The 19,865-nt window shown below is 33.7% G+C and overlaps 1 protein-coding gene across 6 annotated transcripts in view; it reads left to right on the top strand.

The window, feature by feature from the left end:
- DYNC2H1 (dynein cytoplasmic 2 heavy chain 1) overlaps positions 1–19,865 on the top strand; it is a 396,897-nt gene that overhangs the window by 290,496 nt on the left and 86,536 nt on the right. For 5 of the 6 annotated variants that reach the window (XM_032285741.1, XM_032285742.1, XM_032285739.1 and 2 more), the window contains one exon: positions 14,191–14,400. The exons of the other annotated variant lie outside the window; for it this stretch is intronic. In XM_032285741.1, coding sequence (XP_032141632.1) covers positions 14,191–14,400 — 210 coding nt within the window. The remainder of the gene's footprint in view (positions 1–14,190; positions 14,401–19,865) is intronic. 6 annotated transcript variants of the gene reach the window in all.

Raw genomic sequence — 19,865 nt, 5'->3', positions numbered from 1 at the left:
CCAGTAAAAGCTAGACAATGTTCCAGTATGTTCCAGAAGCCCTCTTAGTTGTTGCTCATTTCCCTTTCTGTGTTTCTAGTACCAATATATACTTTAAATAATAATTTCCATAAAAGTTATGTTTTAAACTAGGCAAATTAAGATATGACACTTGAATAAATAGGAATTCTCTTATTTGGGGAGAATTTTAAAGTTTATACATATAAATAATTCAAATGAAAGAACTTAGTGCAACATTTAGGTTTTAGAGTTTATCATTATTTTTATCAGGTTATAGTTAATTACTAGCTAAACTTAATATAATAATTACACTTTAACAAAAATAAGTCAATTTTTGATGAAAAGTAAAGAGCAGCAAGTCATCCAGGTTCTGATCTTTTCACATTAAGCACTTACAGGAATGTAGCTGAATCATTTCTGTAACTGACTGTGAACAGTCAAGATAACTCACTACCTTTGGACTGGTCTGAATCACTTCTGAAGTTTTTCTTAGGTTTTTCATGGGTAAAAAAGGAGTAATAACCTCTTCTCTCTCTAGTCATTTGTTTTCTCATTTGTTCATTTATTTATTAAATATCTATTGAGGCACTAATATGCAGTAGGTACTATCCTAGGTGCTAGTGATTTACCCTAGAAATTATGCTAAAGTTTATACGAATACACGCGAAAAAAAAAAAAAAGAATACAGATATTACAGTCTTCTTTGGAAACTCAGATCAGGGAATGATTAAGTCTGCTGATAGAAAAGTCAGGGAAGACTTTTTTTTTTTTCCTTAGGAGGTTATGTGATAAGAAGTAAAGAATGTTGTGTTGGTTTTTTTTTGTTTGTTTTTTGAGATGGGGTTCCCCCTCTGTCACCCAGCCTGGAGTACAGTGGCATGATCTCAGCTCACTGCAACCTCTGCCTCTCAGGCTCAAGCAGTCCTTCCAACCTCAGCCTCTCTAGTAGCTGGAACCACAGGTGCACAGCACAAACCTGGCTAATGTTTTGTATTTTTGGTAGAGAATGGGTTTTGCCATGTTGCCCAGGCTGGTCTCAAACTCCTAAGCACAGGCAATCCGCCTGCTTCAGCCTCCCAAAGTGCTGGGATTCCCGACATGAGCCATCAGGCCCATGGAATTCTTTAGACAAAAAAAAAGGTGAAATGGTATTCCAGGGAAAAGGAAATACCTGCCATGTTTGTTATTCTAACCTGATTGTAGTCAATAGAACTAGGTTGGAAAGGGGTTAATGTCATGCTGGAGTGCTTACAATCTTGCATGTTATTCACATGTACCCCAAAACCTAAAATGCAATAATATATATATATATATATGAAAGGGGGGATATAACAGAACTAATAAGAAGGGGGCATTGTGGTGATATAAAGAGGTTTGTGTTTTATAAAGGCAAAATTGATGAGGATGTAAATAGTGGATTAGATTAAGATGACTGAGGCCTGAAAAACTAAATAAGAAGTTATGTTCTAAGAGAAAGGTGGGTGCAGATTTTATTTAGTATTGTGGCAGTATCAATATAAAGTAAGAAGAGTCCAAAGATATTTCAAAAGTAGAATTAGGCTTCACAGAGATCCTGCATGGATATAATAACAAATAGATGTGATCATAGTTTTTGAAACATGGGCAGTCTTCATAGATTAAACATTATCATTCTTATTTAAGGATTTGTACATTTATAAAAGCGTGGCATAACAAGCAATAGTTGTGCTTATGACATTGCCATATTCAATTTCTCTTTTTTATTTTTTATTATATTTTTTTGAGACAGAGTCTTGCTCTGTCGCCCAGGCTGGAGTGCAGTGGCACGATCATGGCTCACTGCAACCTCCACCTCCCGGGTTCAAGCAATTCTCTGCCTCAGCCTCCCAAGTAGCTGGGATTATAGGTGCCCGCCACCATACCCAGCTAATTTTGCTTTTTTAGTAGAGACAGAGTTTCACCATATTGGCCAGGCTGGTCTTAAACTCCTGACCTCTTGATCCACCCACTTTGGCCTTGTGAAGTACTGGGATTACAGGCGTGAGCCACCTAGCCCAGCTGATTTTTAATGAACTTAGACTTTCTGCTTGAAGATTAAGACTGTGTCTTCAAATTTTTAGTGATAATGTGAGTGAATACATTTTTTTGGTAAAATATGTATTTAAGTATATAACTTTCGACATTTCTTTGTGTTAATGGTTAACTCATGTTATTATTTTGTAAACTGTTCAAATACACAATTTAACATCTTATGTTTGTGTAATTTTTTCTGGCATTCTGAAAAATTCAGTAAGTTTGTAAAACAATAATTTGCAAAACAAAATACTGAAAAGTATAACACCCTGAGATTCTAATCTTGTTTAGTATTCTACATGTATACCTTTGAAAGGTCAGTTCTTGCTTTAAAATTTTTATTTCATGCCAGCTACCACCCAGCAATTTTTAATACCTGGTTGATGGTGATAACTATTGAGAATTACTGACATTCTAACCAATTTACATCTACTTTATATAGCTTCAGAACTCCCATTAATTCTCATTTAAATTACCCATATGATAAGTGGTGCATATAAAACAATCTCTTTTAGGCTGGTAAAATTTGTTGAGAGAAAAATAAGTGATACTTTTTTCTGAACAAAGTATCACTTGTTTTTTCTGAACAAGAGTTGAACCAGTAACTGTATTTCTTTGTCCAGAATGTTCCCTAGATTATGTATCTGCCAATTAAACTTGTAGACTTGGAGTAGCTTAATTTCTAAAGAATATGCTGAAGTTAAATAAAATTAAGAAAGTAACAGAAATAGTACTTTCTTAGGTTGTTGAACTAAAAATATCTTTAAAATTGATAACTACTTCTTCTCAGAGTCTTGTCCAATTTTCTTTTCTATTAATCAAGGTGGATCATAAAATGATTGCTATATACTATTTTTCAAAACTTAGTGGCAGGATACTTATCTGTAACACATACATTTGTTGGATGAAAGCATTTCTCAGTTGTGCTTAGAGCGGTTTTTGTGCTAACACTTCTGAAACTCCACAAACGAATTCACTGTTTTATACTTCCCATGTGAAAGATTTCCCTTCGAATTTAGTTCTTAGTAAAAAACTTTATCTATGCCCCTCCTCCTAAACTGATATGTTTCATTCCTTTTGGTAATAAAAATTATGTCATTTACTTAGAGTTTCAATCAGCAAAGCCGAACAAATGTTAGATATTTTAATGGATAATTTAATATAGAGAATTGGTAACACAAGTGTCAGAGAGCTCAAAAAGCAAAAAGGAAACAGTGCAATAACTGAGGTATTTGCAGGAAGCAGCTACCTCCCCTAGAGTTAGGGGAACAAAGGGAATCAAGGAGTCTGAGGTAATCTGAATGTAGAATTGGAGAAAGACCCTTTGGAGTTGGACTTAGACCTCTGAGGAAGGAGTGCTGCTCTTCAGAAGTACTCATATGATTGAGGGGGGATTCCTTGGCTGATTCTGAGGGTGCCAAAATAAGCTAAACGTTGGAGCCAGCTGCTGTTGTTGGGATGATACTGAAAAGAATCTCAAGTGAACAGGAAGAGTAAGTTCCTTTTCCCCTATTCCTGCTTCCCATTCTTCTTAGAAATCCCATTTGGCAGAACCTAATAGGACATCATCTGTAAAGGAGAACTTCAGTTTGTAGAGTTAGCCCCAGCTTCACAAACCTATATGCTGAGAGATGATACCTCCTACATAATAGAATATACCTTTCATTTGCACATCCTTTAATTTTACTGGCTTTCTCCTCTAATGTTTTGCTTCTTGATTTGAGTGGTTAATGTGATAATTCTTTCTCCTTTTAAAAATCTTAAAGCACTGAAGGCTATATTATTGAGCACTGTTTTAACTATAACCACAAGCTTGATGGTATGTTTTCATTATTGTTCAGTTTCAAATATTTTCTAAACTTCATTATAACTTCATCTTCTATGCTCCATTTTTTACTCATTCTTTACTGTTTTGATTACCTTTTAGGTGTAGATTTCTATTATGTATAACTATATTATGACTAGAGAATATGATCTTATGACAGTTAACTTTCCAAATTTGTTGGGATTTGCTTTACAGCCCACTATGTAATAACATTTTGTTATGTTTGAAAAGAATGCCTATTCTGCTGTTGTTGACTGCTCTCCTCACATTTTGTCCTTTAGTTAAAAATGATTTATTCAAAACTTATACCACTACACATACACAAAATGGTATTTTGTTCACCAATTTTTTTATTTATACAGGTTCAGAACGTTATCTCTTCTTGGCGTATTGAACATTTATTATCGTAAAGTGATTCTCTTTAGCTCTTACGTTTTTCCTATTTTTCTCATGTTAATAAATGTATATCAGCTTTCTTTTGGTTATTTTTTGCTAGATAGATCCTAATTCATACTTTTAACATTAACTTTCTCAATTTTTTATGGGTGCCTCTTATAAAAAGCCTATAGCTGGATTATGCCTGACCTATAACTGGAATATTTAGTCTATTTACGTTATTTGGATTAATTATAATATTATACATTTGTGATTTTCTACTTTTTTTTACTCATCTTCCTTTGGACTAATTATTTTCTAATGTTTCTTTTTCCTAGTTTACAACTTATATGTGTTTTCTACTTTTTAGTTGGTATCCTATATTTTTTTTGTACATACATAGCTTATCAAAGTCAAACTCAGCATATTTACCTAACTCCCAGAGAGTTGAAGAAGCTTAGAATATTGTACTCAATTCCAACTTTATATGTAGTTATTATTTTATATTTCAGTCTTCTTGTTGTTGCTGTAGTCATGTACATCAGTGTTTATTTGGATTTGCCCCATGTTTATCACTTGTGTTGTTCTTTATTTCTTCCTGCATCTCAGACATTCTGTTTGATTTCACTTTGTATCTGCTTGTAGTGTAGAAAATATCTTTTGGTTGTAAACGCTTGAGTTCTTATTTATCTTAAAATGCCTTTAATTTACCCGCTGTCTTAAAGGGTATGCTATTCTGTGTTAACATCTAATGTCTCACTATACTGAACGCAGAGTTGAGATAGAATTCTATCTTTTCTGGTTTCTGTTGTGGAGAAGTCAATTTTTGTTTCTTTGATATATCTTTTCTTGCTGCTTTTAAGATTTTACCTTGATTTTCTGCAGTTATACTTTGTTGAGATTGAGTATGGATTTTTGTTCTCTTTAATTCATTCTTTTAAAAAAATTGTGTAAGATTTAATGGGCTTTTTGAATTTTCATTGGTGGTGTTCAGTAACATCAACATCTGAGTTATTCTTTAAATTTTGACTGCTTCACTATCTTTTCTGGAACTCTGATTAGATATATATTAGATCTTTTTCTCTCTGTTCATCATGTGTCTTATTTCTCATATTTTCCATCTTTTTTTCCTACATGATGCATTCTGAATAAATTCTACAGAACTGTCTTCCAGTTCACTCATTTTTTTTCAGCTGAATCTGATCTTCAAAGTGTTACATTCTCAGTGTTTCTGTAAAAAATAACAGTCTTATGACTCTTCATAAGACTGGCTATTTGTCTAGTTTATTGCTCTACTCAGAAAGGATAATAAAACTTTTATTCAGAGTCCTAGAGGGACTATAGCATTATCTCCTTAAATATTTACATATGAAAAGGAATAAAGCTCTAAAACTTGGAGTAATCTCTAGGTCCTCTGGCTGCTGGAGAGATTTTATTTATATACCACATTCTTTAGAATTCAGTCACATTATGTTTCCCTTTCAAAGGAAAGAGGACAGTTGCCTTCATCCTCTTTATAAGCAGAGAAAAACCATCTTCTTTAACCCCTTGTACTTAACCAATGGAAGATCTGTCTGCTTGAATAGGACAATTGATCTATTTTTCATGTGGCTGCCCCAGAAATAAGACCTGGGGCAAGAAGGTAGGGGCAACACACTTAGTTACTGTGACAGAATAAGAAATCTGTGATCTACAATACGTCTATTCACATTCAAGATGAAGTAAATAAAGATGAAGATTAAAAACTCAACACTTAACTTTTTGAATAATCATGCCTTACTTTTGAGCTCATAGTTACATTTGGGTGCATTTAAGAATATGCTTTAATATGTTATTCAACATTTTTAGTTATTTTCATCAGTAGCTAGCCCTACTTGAAATAGAAGCTGAAATAATCTACTTTTTATTTTGAGCAACTGTGAAATAAGTTATATATGTGTATTAACTGATGATGCTTTGTTTAGACTTCCATTTTTTTTTTCCAGTGGTGATGTTATGTGGTGTTAGAATGATTTTTTGTTTTCTTTTGGAGTTTGTACAGTAGCTGTTAAAATGCTAACCCTTCCTTTTAGCCATAAATTTATGAACCAACTGGCTTACTTTTTGAGAGCAGTTGTGCTCTTCTCATACTTTAAAACATACCATATACACACACAAAGTATTTTGTGCTATCTTATTGGCTTTCTGAGAATCAATCATGCATGTAAAGCACACCAAAAGGCATTCACCAAAAGGCATTTCATGGAAAAAATACACATCATTTGATTATTAGATGGGCACTGAAGAAAATATAAACTTTTCAGTGTTAAGTCCTCCACAAAGCTCAAATGTTTATATTCCATGTTATTCTTTATAACCCACCCTTCTCTCACACTCTTATATTCCTGAAACTCTTTTTTTTTTTTTTTTTTGAAACAGAGTTTCGCTCTTGTCGCCCAGGCTGGAGTGCAATGGTGGGATCTTGGCTCACTGCAACCTCCCATTCCCAGGTTCAAGCAGTTCTCCTGCCTTAGCCTTCCGTGTAGCTGGGATTACAGGTGTGCACCACCACATGCAGCTAATTTTTGTATTTTTAGTACAGATGGGGTTTCACCATGTTGGCCAGGCTGCTCTCAAACTCCTGAGCTCAGGTGATCCTTCCACCTCGGCCAGCCAAAGTCCCGGGATTACAGGCATGAGCCATGCACGGTGCCTGGCTGAAACTCTTAAAATGTAACAAAATAACTTTCTACTGAAAGGCATATGCCTGATGTATCATCAGTACTCCATGAAAATTAGCCATTCTTCCTCTTAAATATCATGGTCTGTGTTTTAGGCCTCTTAATGTAAGATTGTATTTTTACTCTATTACTGTACTAGGTTACCTCTTGATAGCTTTACAGAGCAGAATCATTCCTCAGGCCAAATTATAGAGCAGGTATCATATTAAAAATACTTTCCTAGAAATAAAAATTTATATTAATGTGCCATCTTTTTATTAGTAGTCACTTTTAAAAATAATTTACTTTAAAATTATTTGATAATTTCAAATGCCTTGAGAATTTCATCATTTTTATTAACATGGCAAAATCACAATTACTTTTGCACTAACCTTATTTCAAACAAAATCTCCTTTGTATTAGTGCTCTGTAGGTTTCTCCTGATTTTTCTCTTAGAAATATATAATAGCTTATAGCATTAGCTTCTGTGCCTCAGATCTTTCAGAATACTCCTGTATTTGTCCATTTTCACTCTACTGTTAATGCCACACTGGGACTAGGCAATTTACAAAAGAAAGAGATTTAATAGACTTACAGTTCCACATGGTTTGGAGGCCTCATAACCATGTTGGAAGGCAAGGAGGAGCTAGTCACTACTTACATGGATGCGGTCAGGCAAAGAGAGAGAGCTTGTGCAGGGGAACTCCTCTTTATAAGACCATCAGATTTCATGAGACTTATTCACTATCATGAGTACAGCACTGGAAGGACCTGCCCCCATGATTCAATTATTTCCCACTGGGTCCCTCCCACAACATGTGGGAATTCAAGATGAGATTTGGGTGGGGACACAGCCAAACAATATCAACTACCCCTCTCTTTCAGCCTTGGCTTTACTTAATATACTAGTTTCCTGCATTTTTCCCTTTATTTCAGCTCTTCAGCATTTCTGATTTAAACAATTTATTGGGTATTTATTATATACTTATCCTGGTTGAATTCTACTTGCTCAATTAAATAACATATATTTAATTGCAACTAAAACATGACTGTTTGGGTTTCATTTGATCCACTTGATAATTTGGTATGAAAAGGAATACAGGTCTTTGAATCTGTGGGTTCCACATCTGCAGATTGAAAATATTCTGAAAAAACACAATATAGTATAACAACTACTTGCATAATGCTTACTTACATTGTATTAGGTGCTATAAGGAACCTAGAGATTATTCAAAGTATACAGGATTATGTGTGCAGTTTATGTGCAAATACTACACCATTTTATATAAGGGATTTGAGTATCCATGGATTTTGGTATTGGTAGGGGAAGGGCTCTCATCTCCTGTGGATACCCTGTGCTGTGAGAGGAGGGGGGATCCAATCTCCTGAGGTATTACTATAGTTGTTACTAGAAATAAAATGTTTAGGAATCTAAGCTCTGTTTGTTCACTAATAACTGGCTTTAGATACAATAAGGCAGCCAGCTATCCTGTGAAATGGGTGCTCAGAAGGTCTATCATATTTCAAGTCTTTGAACTCACCAAACTTATAATGTTATTTTCTTTCCTTTTTTATTCCTTTCCCTACCCTCCTCTTTACATAGTTTTGCCAGAAATCCACTTGTGGATAGACATAATATAATGCAGATATGTATTATTTTGACCTTTCTGATTGTAGATGCTTGGGAAAGTTGTCTGTTGAACTTGCATTAATCAGTTAAGGCATTTTAGATTTTAAGTAATTGGAATACTCAGCTCAAACTGACTTACCTAATCCCAGCACTTTGGGAGGCCAAGGTGGGTGGATCACAAGGTCAAGAGATTGAAACCATCCTGGCCAACATGGTAAAACCCCGTCTCTACTAAAAAATATACAAAAATTAGCCAGGCATGGTTGTTCACAGTTGTAATCCCAGCTACTTGGGAGACTGAGGTGGAAGAATCACTCGAACTGGGAAGTAGAGGTTGCAGTGAGCCAAAATTATGCCATTACACTCCAGCCTGATGACAGAGCAAGACTCCATCTGAAAAGAAAAAGAATAGTGGAAATTTATTGTGTGGAAATTTATGATTTACATGACTGAAAAGGTGTTAAACTGGTTTTTTTCATAGCTTGTTTCAAGGAACGTGAAGGATGTCATGAGGACCCAGTGATTTCTATATACATATATATTTATTATCATATATATATCCTCGTATATATATTCTGAAAGAACTGATGTGTTGAGATAGATACATATATATGATAATGTATATTACGTATCATTGTACCACTGATATATATTTTATATGTATTCATATATATGTACATGCGCACACACACACACACACACACACAAACACACACACAGACTTTGTTCTCCTCTGTATTGGCACCATTTTTCATACAGCCTGTCTTTATTATCACAGAATTATTGCAGCTATTCTCTGACTTAAGGTCCCTTAGGTTCAAATCTAATAGAAACAAACACTTACCTGTTTTTCAGAATACCCAGCAGAATTCATACATTTCATTGTCTCAGTTTGGTCATGCTGCTATCCCTGAACCAGTCAGTGTGGTCAGGAGAGTGGAACACTCTAATTAGTTAAGCCCCAATTCAAGTTACAAATTAGTTTGTTGAACTGAGTTGAATCAACTCTTCCAGAACCATACGGACTAAGACTTGGGAAAGGCTTCTGCCCAGAAAATGTTAGGAAATAATTATCTAAAGAGGGATGAATGGTTACTTGAGGGCAAAGTTAGAATTTCCATCACATGAAAGTGAAGGTATTTCTCCCTTTTCTACAACCCTTTCAGAGCCATTCCAATTTTGTTTTTACTTCTAATTTACTTTTTTGCTTTTTAAAGTGATTGTTCATAGAGTCTTTTGTTATCTTTATCTTCTTTATCATAGAAAACATATACTGAACCAAGATGTGATCATATGGTATGGAAAAAAAATACCTTTGTCCATTTGTTAATTACTATTTTATAAACTATGGGTAAATATACACAACAGAGACTACATTTTACATCTTACGAATTTCATTGAGTCACATATCTGAGAAGGACTCTGATGTTATCTAGACTGTATCAATCCCTATAACACCTTACACAAGTGATAATCTAGTTGAAAGATTGGCAAACTACAGCTCAGGAATAGGCCAAATCCAGCCTGCTGCTAGTTTTTGTAAATACAGTTCTATTAAAACCCAGTCATGCCTATTTGTTTATATTGTCTATGACTATTTTCATCCTACAACAGAAGAATTGAGTAGCTGCAACAGAGACCTTATGGCCCACAAAGCCTGACATATTTACTATCTGGACATTTACAGGAAACCATGCTAAACTCTGGTCTTGCTTGAGTATCCACTGGTGACAAAAATTCTGAGAAAGAATCAATTTCTAAAACCTCAATTATCTAAAACCTCAACAAACAAAAAGAATACTACTTCATGTGTCATCCATTTACTTAGGTCTAAAATAGCATCCCACCTAGGAAATTATTTCAGTTAAAACACAAACAACCTGATTTCACACCTAAATTGTACCAAATTAGACAAAATTTTTCTTGCCCAAAGGATTTTCCTTGCTTAATAGTTAAGTTTTAAAATATTGATAACTTGTATACACACACACACACACACACACACACACACACACACACACACACATATATCACACACACACACACCATGGAGTACCACTCAGCCATAAAAAAATAATGAAATTATGTCTTCGGTAGCAATTGGATGAAGCTGAAGGCTATGATCCTCAGTGAAATAACTCAGAAACAATGTTAAATACCACATGTTCTCACTTATGAATTGGAGCTAAACAGTGGGTACACATGAACATATGAAGTGGAATGATAGACATGGGACACTGTAAAAGGTGAGGTGGGGTAAGGGTTGAAAAAATACCTATGAAGTACAATGTTCACTATTCAGGTGATGAGTACTTTTAAAGTGTGGACTTCACCACTATGCATTATATACATGTAAGAAACCTGAACTTGTATCCCCTAAATCTATAAAAATAGAGAAATAGACAGAATGAAAAAAAGAAAGGCAGACAGAAAGGAATTAAGAAAAGAAAACCTATTCCCTCCCAACGGCTGTATGATCAGATAATGACTTTGTCCGTATACACTGAGCTTTTTAAGGAAAAGATGAATATTAAAATGTCAAAAGCAATTCTTCAAAAATATATAATTCAATCAATTGTATTTACTCATTAAAAAAAAAAACCTAGTAATCAATTGACAAAACATATGGCTGTCACTCAATAGTTTAATCAAAAAGCATACTGCATAGTTTTTGTAATGTAACATACTCATTTAGTGATTATTAGCTATATTTGAATTATAAATATTGTTTATTTTCAAGACTATGTAACATACAGCTTAACATGTTGCTACTGCATAAATATGCTCTATTCATATTTTGAGAATGTATAAAACAGCTGTGTTTATTTTTAGAATTGAGTTATTAAAATTTTGTGAAGGCTTGTGGAAATGATTTGTATTATAGTGTATATTACAATATATCTTGCTATTATCTGCTATATTTTCTCCATTCATGAATTTATTATAGCTTATATACTGCAGTTTACCTTACCATTCTCCTTCATTTCTTTCTTCATGGTTTGAGACCCTACTATATGCTATTTTTTCTTCTGTTGTTATTGCTGAACTTACAGGATTTTATTTAATGTCCAACAGAAGTATCATGGGAAGCACAAAAGAGAGTTCTGTATGGGATTTTGAATTTTCTAGTGGCCACACTTAACTATGTACAAAAAAGATGAAATTAATTTTAATATTTATATTTTTTATTTAACCAGTACAGTCACAACATTCATGTTTTAACATGTAATCAATATAAAAATTATTAATGTCATATCTTAAATCTTTTTGTTTTGTCTTTGAAATTCAGTGTGTATTTTATACTTACTGCACATCACTAGACCATAGTGCTTACTTCAACTCTAGTTGAATTTTAAGTATTATTAGTAGTTGCTCTCCTAATGCAACCTTTTAAAAAATATGTTAATGTCTTTATTGTCTTTGAAACTTTTTTCTATTGTCTTGCTTTATGGACAATTCTCCCAGTAATTTAGGCTTTGATAATACTGTTGCCCTGCTCTTTTGTTCTCAGAGGGTGGCACTGAGGCATAAGGTGGTTTTAGCTGCTGCAGCCTATGATGGCACCTCTCCAAATTCTGTTGACTTTGATCCCCCATGGTTTATTAGAAAGAGTCATGGACTTAAGGATTAGGCACACCTGAATATAGATGTTATCTTAAGCTTTGATATTGTGTGGGTTGCTGAATCAACCTCTTTATAAAGTGTAGGCTGGATGCAGTGGCTCTTTCCTGTAATCCTAGCATTTTGGGAGGCCAAGGCAGGTAGATCGGTCGAGTCCTGGAGTTTGAGACCATCCTGGGCAACATGGCAAAAACCCTGTCTCTACAAAAATACAAAAATTAACTTGGTGTGGTAGTAGGTGCCTATAGTCCTAGCTACTCAGGAGGATCACCTGGTAGGGTCCAGGCTACAGTGAGCCATGATTGTGTCACTGCACCCCAGCCTGGGTGAAAGAGTAAGACCCTCTCAAAAAAAGTTAATAAAAAACAAAAAATTAGCCCATTTAGCTACCTATTTTCTTGGATTATAGATAAATGAAATATTGCTTCAGTCATCTAAATTTGGATGTTTTTGTTTTATAAAGTGACAGTGCAAACAGTGCTATCAATCTAATAAAATGTATTAAAATTCACAAATATACTTTGAAACATACTAAATTAGTACTTGTTAATCTTTTTAGTATATGATTGATAAATATTTAAATAACACATATTATTTCCTCCCGGGAAGCCTGTTTTAATATAAAGGATTACAGAAAGTCTATAACTCCAATTTTATTTGAATTTTATTACTTAGTTGATTTAGGATGGAGACGTGTTAAACATTATTTATTGCATGCTCTGATTTAAATAGTTAATTCTAATTAACTTTTTATAATACTAGACTTTTCTTCCTTCTAGATTCAGTATGTATGTATCGCCAAAATGATTTCATAGTATTAATATTGTAAATATAGCAGTGACAGGAATAAAAATTTCAACATTTAAGCTCATAGCCTGAATCTGTTTTTAGGAATAATTTTTTGCTAATACAATTTACTTAATGTTGATTTATTTAATGGCAATAAGCATGGTAAATCATCATATTATTAAATACTTATTATGCAAAATAGATGAAAAGCAACAATACACCATAGACTTGTCTGTGGCAACTAGTAAAATGAGAAGGGATCCTTAATGAGGACTATAAGCAGAATACATAGAGAAAAATTAAGATAATGGGTAGTAGGTAAGAGAACAGCACTTTCCAGAATTATATCTTGGCAGTTCTTTGACACTTTTAGAATATTACTGAAAGTGATTTTTTTTCTCTTAATGACATAAGCTGTTTTGAAACAAATGGGATTCCTTCAGTTTTTCTTCAGAAACTCCAGAACTGTCATATATCACAGCCCCTGTTAAAGTAGAGATATGATGTTCACTGATCTTGAGCACAAGATCTCGTGTGTGTTTTTATTGTGGTTTTATATTGTAATTTTCAAATTGAAATAAATTCCCATTCACATTCTGTTTTAAAACCATGATCTCTTCTGCTCTCTTTGCAGTGGTTGAGTAGTTTTGCCGCTATTCTGATCTCTTTGCACTGACTTACAGGATGCCATTTTTTCTACTTTCTTTTCTTACCATACTGACTCTTACTTAATGTGGTTTCCCTTTCACTATTTTTTAATTCCCATTTCTCAAACCTTTTTCTTTTTTTTTTTTGAGATGGAGTCTCACTTTGTTGCCTGGACTGGAGTGCAGTGGCACGATCTCAGCTCACTGCAACTTCCATCTCTGGGGTACCAGCAATTTCCATTTCTCACACAATTTTTTTTTTTTTTTGAGAGGGAGTCTTACTCTGTCACCCACGCTAGAGTGCAGTCGTACAATCTCAGGATTACAGTTGTAAACCACCATGCCTGCCCCAAATACCGCCTTAAATGTTGGTGAACCCCAGAATTCCCTTCCTGTGTATTTGCTGACTTAATACATTTGACAGTTTATAAATGTATTTCAAAACAGTTTTTAAAACAGAATAGAACAAAAGGTTTAAATAAGTTTCAAAGAGTTTTATATATCAGTGATCTGTGTTACTATTCAGTAAATATTATGACATTTTTCTTTTAGAATTCAAACCTGATACATCAGAAAGTGCCTCCTCCTAATGATCGACAAGGATCCCCAATATTGTCATTCATCATTCTTGAACAATTTAATGCTATTCATTTAGTACAAAGTGTTCACCAGTCTCTTGCTGCTCTCAGCAAAGTCATCAGAGGAACTACTTTATTGAGTTCAGAAGTACAAAAATTGGCAAGTGCTTTATTAAACCAAAAGGTAAGTGAGTACTAACTGTATTTTAATTTCATTGTTATAAGTGACTTCTTCATCACACATATATTTATCAAGAATCGTATAGTTAATAGTAGCAGAAGACCCAAGTCACACTGGCTTAATCCATATAAAAATTAATTGGCTGATGTAACTGAAGACTCCAGTGGTAGCTAGCATTATGCCAGCTTGATGTAGGAGCTTAAATTGTCATTAGGATCTCAGTGTATGTTAGCTATCTAGTGTTCATTTGTAAGGAAATCTATGTCAATTTTACTTTGGGGCAGGTCCCCTATATACCAGCTGCAAGTCCAACAGAAAGAATACCTGTTTCCTAGTAATGCACACAAAAATCTTAGAATTTGCTTTGATTAAAACCAGTTGGCTCATGTGTTATGCCTATTCCCATACTAGCTCAGTGAGCAGTGTGTGCAAAGCTGTCATTGACCAGAGCTTCAGCCAAATGCCTCTTCCTGGAGCTGGGGATGGATTTATCTTTGCCTGTAATCTATATACTAACAGTAAGGAAAGGGTAGTTACCCACTGAAAAGTCTAGATACTTTTAGAAAAAGGGGAAATCAACACTTCTTGCACTGAAAAATTGGACCATTTAAAATGATAGCAAAATTCATGTACTTTAGATCTATTTGATAGAAACAAAAATATGGGATGTTCTGCATAGATTTATTTTAGCTATTTGGAGAATAGAAACTTTGCTGAACTTAGTGTCTGGAAAGCATTTCACTGGAATGCTACAGAAATTAAGAGTTTTCTTTTCCCCCCCTGCTGTTTATACTCAATATAGGAAAACCTCTGATAGTCAACCTAAAAGTCCTCTCTATCTGAATATAAAATGATAACCTTCCTAGAACTTCCTATGTTCGTATATACTAACATTAAAATAGTGCTTTTCCACATATACAGAAAGATCTACTCTAGCATCCTTGTCTTTTTACCTTGAAAAAGAATCCATTTTGTATTGTTTTTTCTTTGCACATGGATTTCTGTATCTGTTAATTAACCATGATTATCAAAATACTAGAGTTTTGATTTGTACTACAGATTATAACTAATTTGTTTTTAATTTGCGGTAGATATATTATCAGTCATGAAAGATTCTTAGCACAGTGAAGGAACCAGTTGGAAAGGATTCTAAACTTTCTAAGAACTTTACTTAATTAACTCAATTAATCACCACAACAACATTATGAATAACATGCTATTATCTCCATTTTACTGTGATGAATTTGAGGCAGAGGGGTGTTACATTATCAGAGTCACATGGCAAAGAGTTCCAGAATCAGGATTTAAATCTGGGTATGTCCAGTTGTCACAATAAATGTAAATGCTTCAAATTTATAGATCAAAAGATAGATGCTCTTGAGAGCATATTTCTTTATCCAACTATATGCTGTACGGAGCAAAATGTATCATTAAGATGAATTGCTGTTGAATTAGGAGAGTAATAATAATATAGGAAGATGACATGTAGAAGAGGACAGTAAGTCTAGTAGGACTGGTACATAATGAAGTGTAGTAAAATTAGTTCTGGACCAGATTTTGAGGTCTTTAAAGCCAAAGAAAGGAACTTGGATTAAATGCTTTAGGCAATAATGATATTTATATGTAGAAACAATATAGCAAAATGGCTAAGAATGAGGCCTTTGGAATATGTCTGCCTGTTTGAATTCTATTCTACCACATAGCAACTGTATAATCCAGGGTAGGTTAATTAAGCATCTCTAAACTTCACTTTTCTCATTTGTAAAATGAGGGCAATAATGGTACCTACCTTATGGGACTGTTATGAGATTAAAACATGAGTAAAGTGTTTGGCACATAGTGAGCACCCTACAAATGTTGTTTTTGTTATTTTAGGAGAATTTAATTATGAAAAGAGCAGCTCTTCATGCATTTGTCTGGTATCATTTTGCAAAATGAGTTTATAGAAATAGGAATGTCATGTAGGTTGCTGTAATTCTTATCTCAGGAAGAGATAGCTAGTTAAGTTAGGTTTGGAATAAGATATTTCAGAATGGTTCTATATGATATTAATAAAAAATATAGGAAAGTAATTGGCAAATTTGGTTTCTTATTTTGTTTCTGTGGTTAATTATCTCAGTGACCCATGGCATAAACACTTGAAAAAAAAGGATAATTTAACTTTAAATTATTTTCTATTATTGTAATATAATGTGGCTTATATTAGATTATGTTGAAAGATTAAAAAGAACAAAAGGGCTTAATTATATGAAACAATTTTTTCTATTAAAGACCAAAATATTTTTGAAAGGGGTCATAAATTCTTAATTTTCATTTTTTAAAATTTTCTCTGAACCAAGATCTGCTAAGTATTTCATTATTTCACATAGCAACAAAACTGGATGGCTTATTTCTTAATTAAAGTGTATTTATGTAGGATGTAGATAATTTCAATATGTAATTTATTAAGTATCCTATATTATACTTACCTCAGAGAATGTCACTACTTTTGAAATATTTGCATTATTTGCATGAAAATAATTTGTTAGAATTCTTTCAAAGGATGAAAAATGTGTTTAATAAAGCATGTTTAAATTCTGTCACAGAAGGTATTGTTAGAAGTAGTTTCAGATATTTGATCAAATTCAAATGAGACTAGTCTGACTTTCACTAAGACCAGATCAGTAAAACACTTTCTGACATTTACTTTCTAATGAGTTTTAACAAAAACTGAGAATTCAGAACTACCCCATTTATTTCAAATGTGGCAATTTATGTGTGATGACATATGATTTAATGTGCTTTAGGAAAGAGTTCAGTACTTGACATTTTCTTTACTGCATGTGACATGATTGGAATAGGAAATTTCCCAGAGAGAATAATGACTCTTTTATTTCTTTGATAATTTCGGATGTTCTGCTAAAACTTATTTTTTTGTGAAAGGACTCAATATTATAATTTGATTAAGAAAACAATATTATAAAATAGTTATCCTCTACATGTTAGAACATAGGCTTTAAAACATAATTTAAAATATATGGCAAAAATTGCAAAGGTACAAATGCCAAATTGCTTTATCTTGCTGAATAATCACTAAGAGAATGTACCATTGTAGTTGAAATTAATAGGTTTAATTATGTTTCCATTTTATATGGGCTCTTTTTTGGTTACATATGAAATGTAAAATCCTTTTTTCTATTTCTGCAAAGGAAGTCAATAGTAGCTTGATGAGAATAGCATTGAATCTATAAATTACTTTGGGCAATATGACCATTTTCATGATATTGATTCTTCCTGTCCATGAGCATGGATTCTTTTTTTTTTTTTTTTTTCATTCGTTCCTGTCCTTTCTTATTTCTTGGAGCAGTGGTTTGTAGTTCTCCTTGAAGAAGTCCTTCTCATCCCTTGTAAGTTGTATTCTTAGGTATTTATTTTCTTTGTAGCAATTGTGAATGGGAGTTCACTCATGATTTGGCTCTCTGCTTATCTATTATTGGTGTACAGGAATGCTTGTGATTTTTGCACAATAATTTTGTATCCTTAGGCTTTGCTGAAGTTGCTTATTAAGGAGTTTTGGGGCTGAGACGATGCGATTTTCTAAATATACAATCATGTCATTTGCAAACAGAGACAATTTGACTTCCTCTCTTCATATTTGAATACCCTTTACTTTTTATTTTGCCTCTTTGCCCTGGCCAGAACTTCCAATACTATGTTGAATAGGAATGGTGAGAGAGGGCATCCTTGTCTTGTGCCAGTTTTCAAAGGGAATGCTTCCAGCTTTTACCCATTCAGTATGATACTGGTTATGGGTTTGCTATAAATAGCTCTTACTATTTTTAGATATATTCCATCAATATCTAGGTAATTGAGAGTTTTTAGCATGAAGGGGTCTTGAATTTTATTGAAGGCCTTTTCTGCACCTATGTGGTTTTTGTCATTGGTTCTGTTTATGTGATGGATTACGCTTATTGATTTGCCCATGTTGAAACAGCCTTGCATCCCAGGGATGAAGCCGACTTGATCATGGTGGATAAGTTTTTTGATATTCTGCTGGATTTGGTGTGCCAGAATTTTACTGAGGGTTTTTGCATTAAAAAAAAAATATTTGTTAGATTTCACCAGTAAATTCTAGAATCTCTCATTGTGAGAAGGCTTTTAAAAATTCAACTTCTTTAATTGATATAGATTGTTTAGTTTCAGCATTTCTTCTTGAATAAGCTTTGGTGGTAAATTTCTTTCAAGAAATTTGTACATTTCATCTAAGTTATTGAATTTACAGGCATAAGATTGCTAATAACATTCCCTTAATATCTTTTTAATGTCTGTGGAAACTGTAGTGATGTCTCCTCTCTAATTCCTGATACTTTTAATTTCTTTTTATTTCCTGCTCTCTCTTTTGTATCAAAGACTTCAATGTAAAAACCAAAACCATAAAAGCCCTAGAAGAAAACCTAGGCAGTACCATTCAGGACATAGGCATGGGCAAAGACTTCAGACTAAAACACCAAAAGCAATTGCAACAAAAGCGAAAATTGACAAATGGGATCTAATTAAAGAGCTGCTGCACAGCAAAAGAAACTGTCATCAGAGTGAACAGGGAACCTATAAAATGGGAGAAAATTTTTGCAATTTGCCGAGCTGACAAAAGTCTAATATCCAGAATCTACAAGGAACTTAAACAAATTTACAAGAGAAAAACAACCCCATCAAAATTGGGCAAAGGATATGAACAGACACTTCTCAAAAGAAGACATTTATGTGGCCAAGAAACATATGAAAAAAAGTTCGTCATCACTGGCCATTAGAGAAATGCAAATCAAAACCGTAATGAGATACCATCTCATGCCAGTTAGAATGGTAATTATTAAAAAGTCAGGAAACAACAGATGCTGGAGAGCATGTAGAGAAATAGGAATGCTTTTACGCTGTTGGTGGGAGTGTAAATTAGTTCAACCATTGTGGAAGACAGTGTGGCGATGTCTCAGGGATCTAGAACCAGAAATACCATTTGACCCAGCAATCCTATTAGTGGATATATACCCAAAGGATAATAAATCATTCTATCATAAAGACGCATGCACACATATGTTTATTGCAGCACTATTTACAATAGCAAAGTCTTAGAACCAACCGGAATGCCCATCAACAAAGACTGGATAACAAAATGTGGCACATATACAACATGGAATACTATACAACCATAAAAAAGAATGAGTTTATGTCCTTTGCAGGGACATGGAGGAAGCTGAAAGCTATCATTCTTAGCAAACTAACAGAAGAACAGAAAACCAAATACCACATGTTCTCACTCATAAGTGGGAGTTGAATAATGAGAACACATGGACAGAGGAAGAGGAACATTACATGCTAGGGCCTGATGTGTGGGTAGGGGGAAAGGGGAAGAAAACCATTAGAACAAATGCTTAATGCATGCAAGACTTAAAACCTAGATGACAGTTTGATACGTGCAGCAAACCACCATGGCA

Source organism: Sapajus apella, unplaced genomic scaffold (genome assembly GCF_009761245.1).
Source record: "Sapajus apella isolate SASKATOON/1434 unplaced genomic scaffold, GSC_monkey_1.0 scaffold16, whole genome shotgun sequence".
NCBI lineage: Eukaryota > Metazoa > Chordata > Mammalia > Primates > Cebidae > Sapajus > Sapajus apella.
Note: the sequence above shows the minus strand (reverse complement) of the source record. Positions and strands in the feature narration are given on the sequence as shown.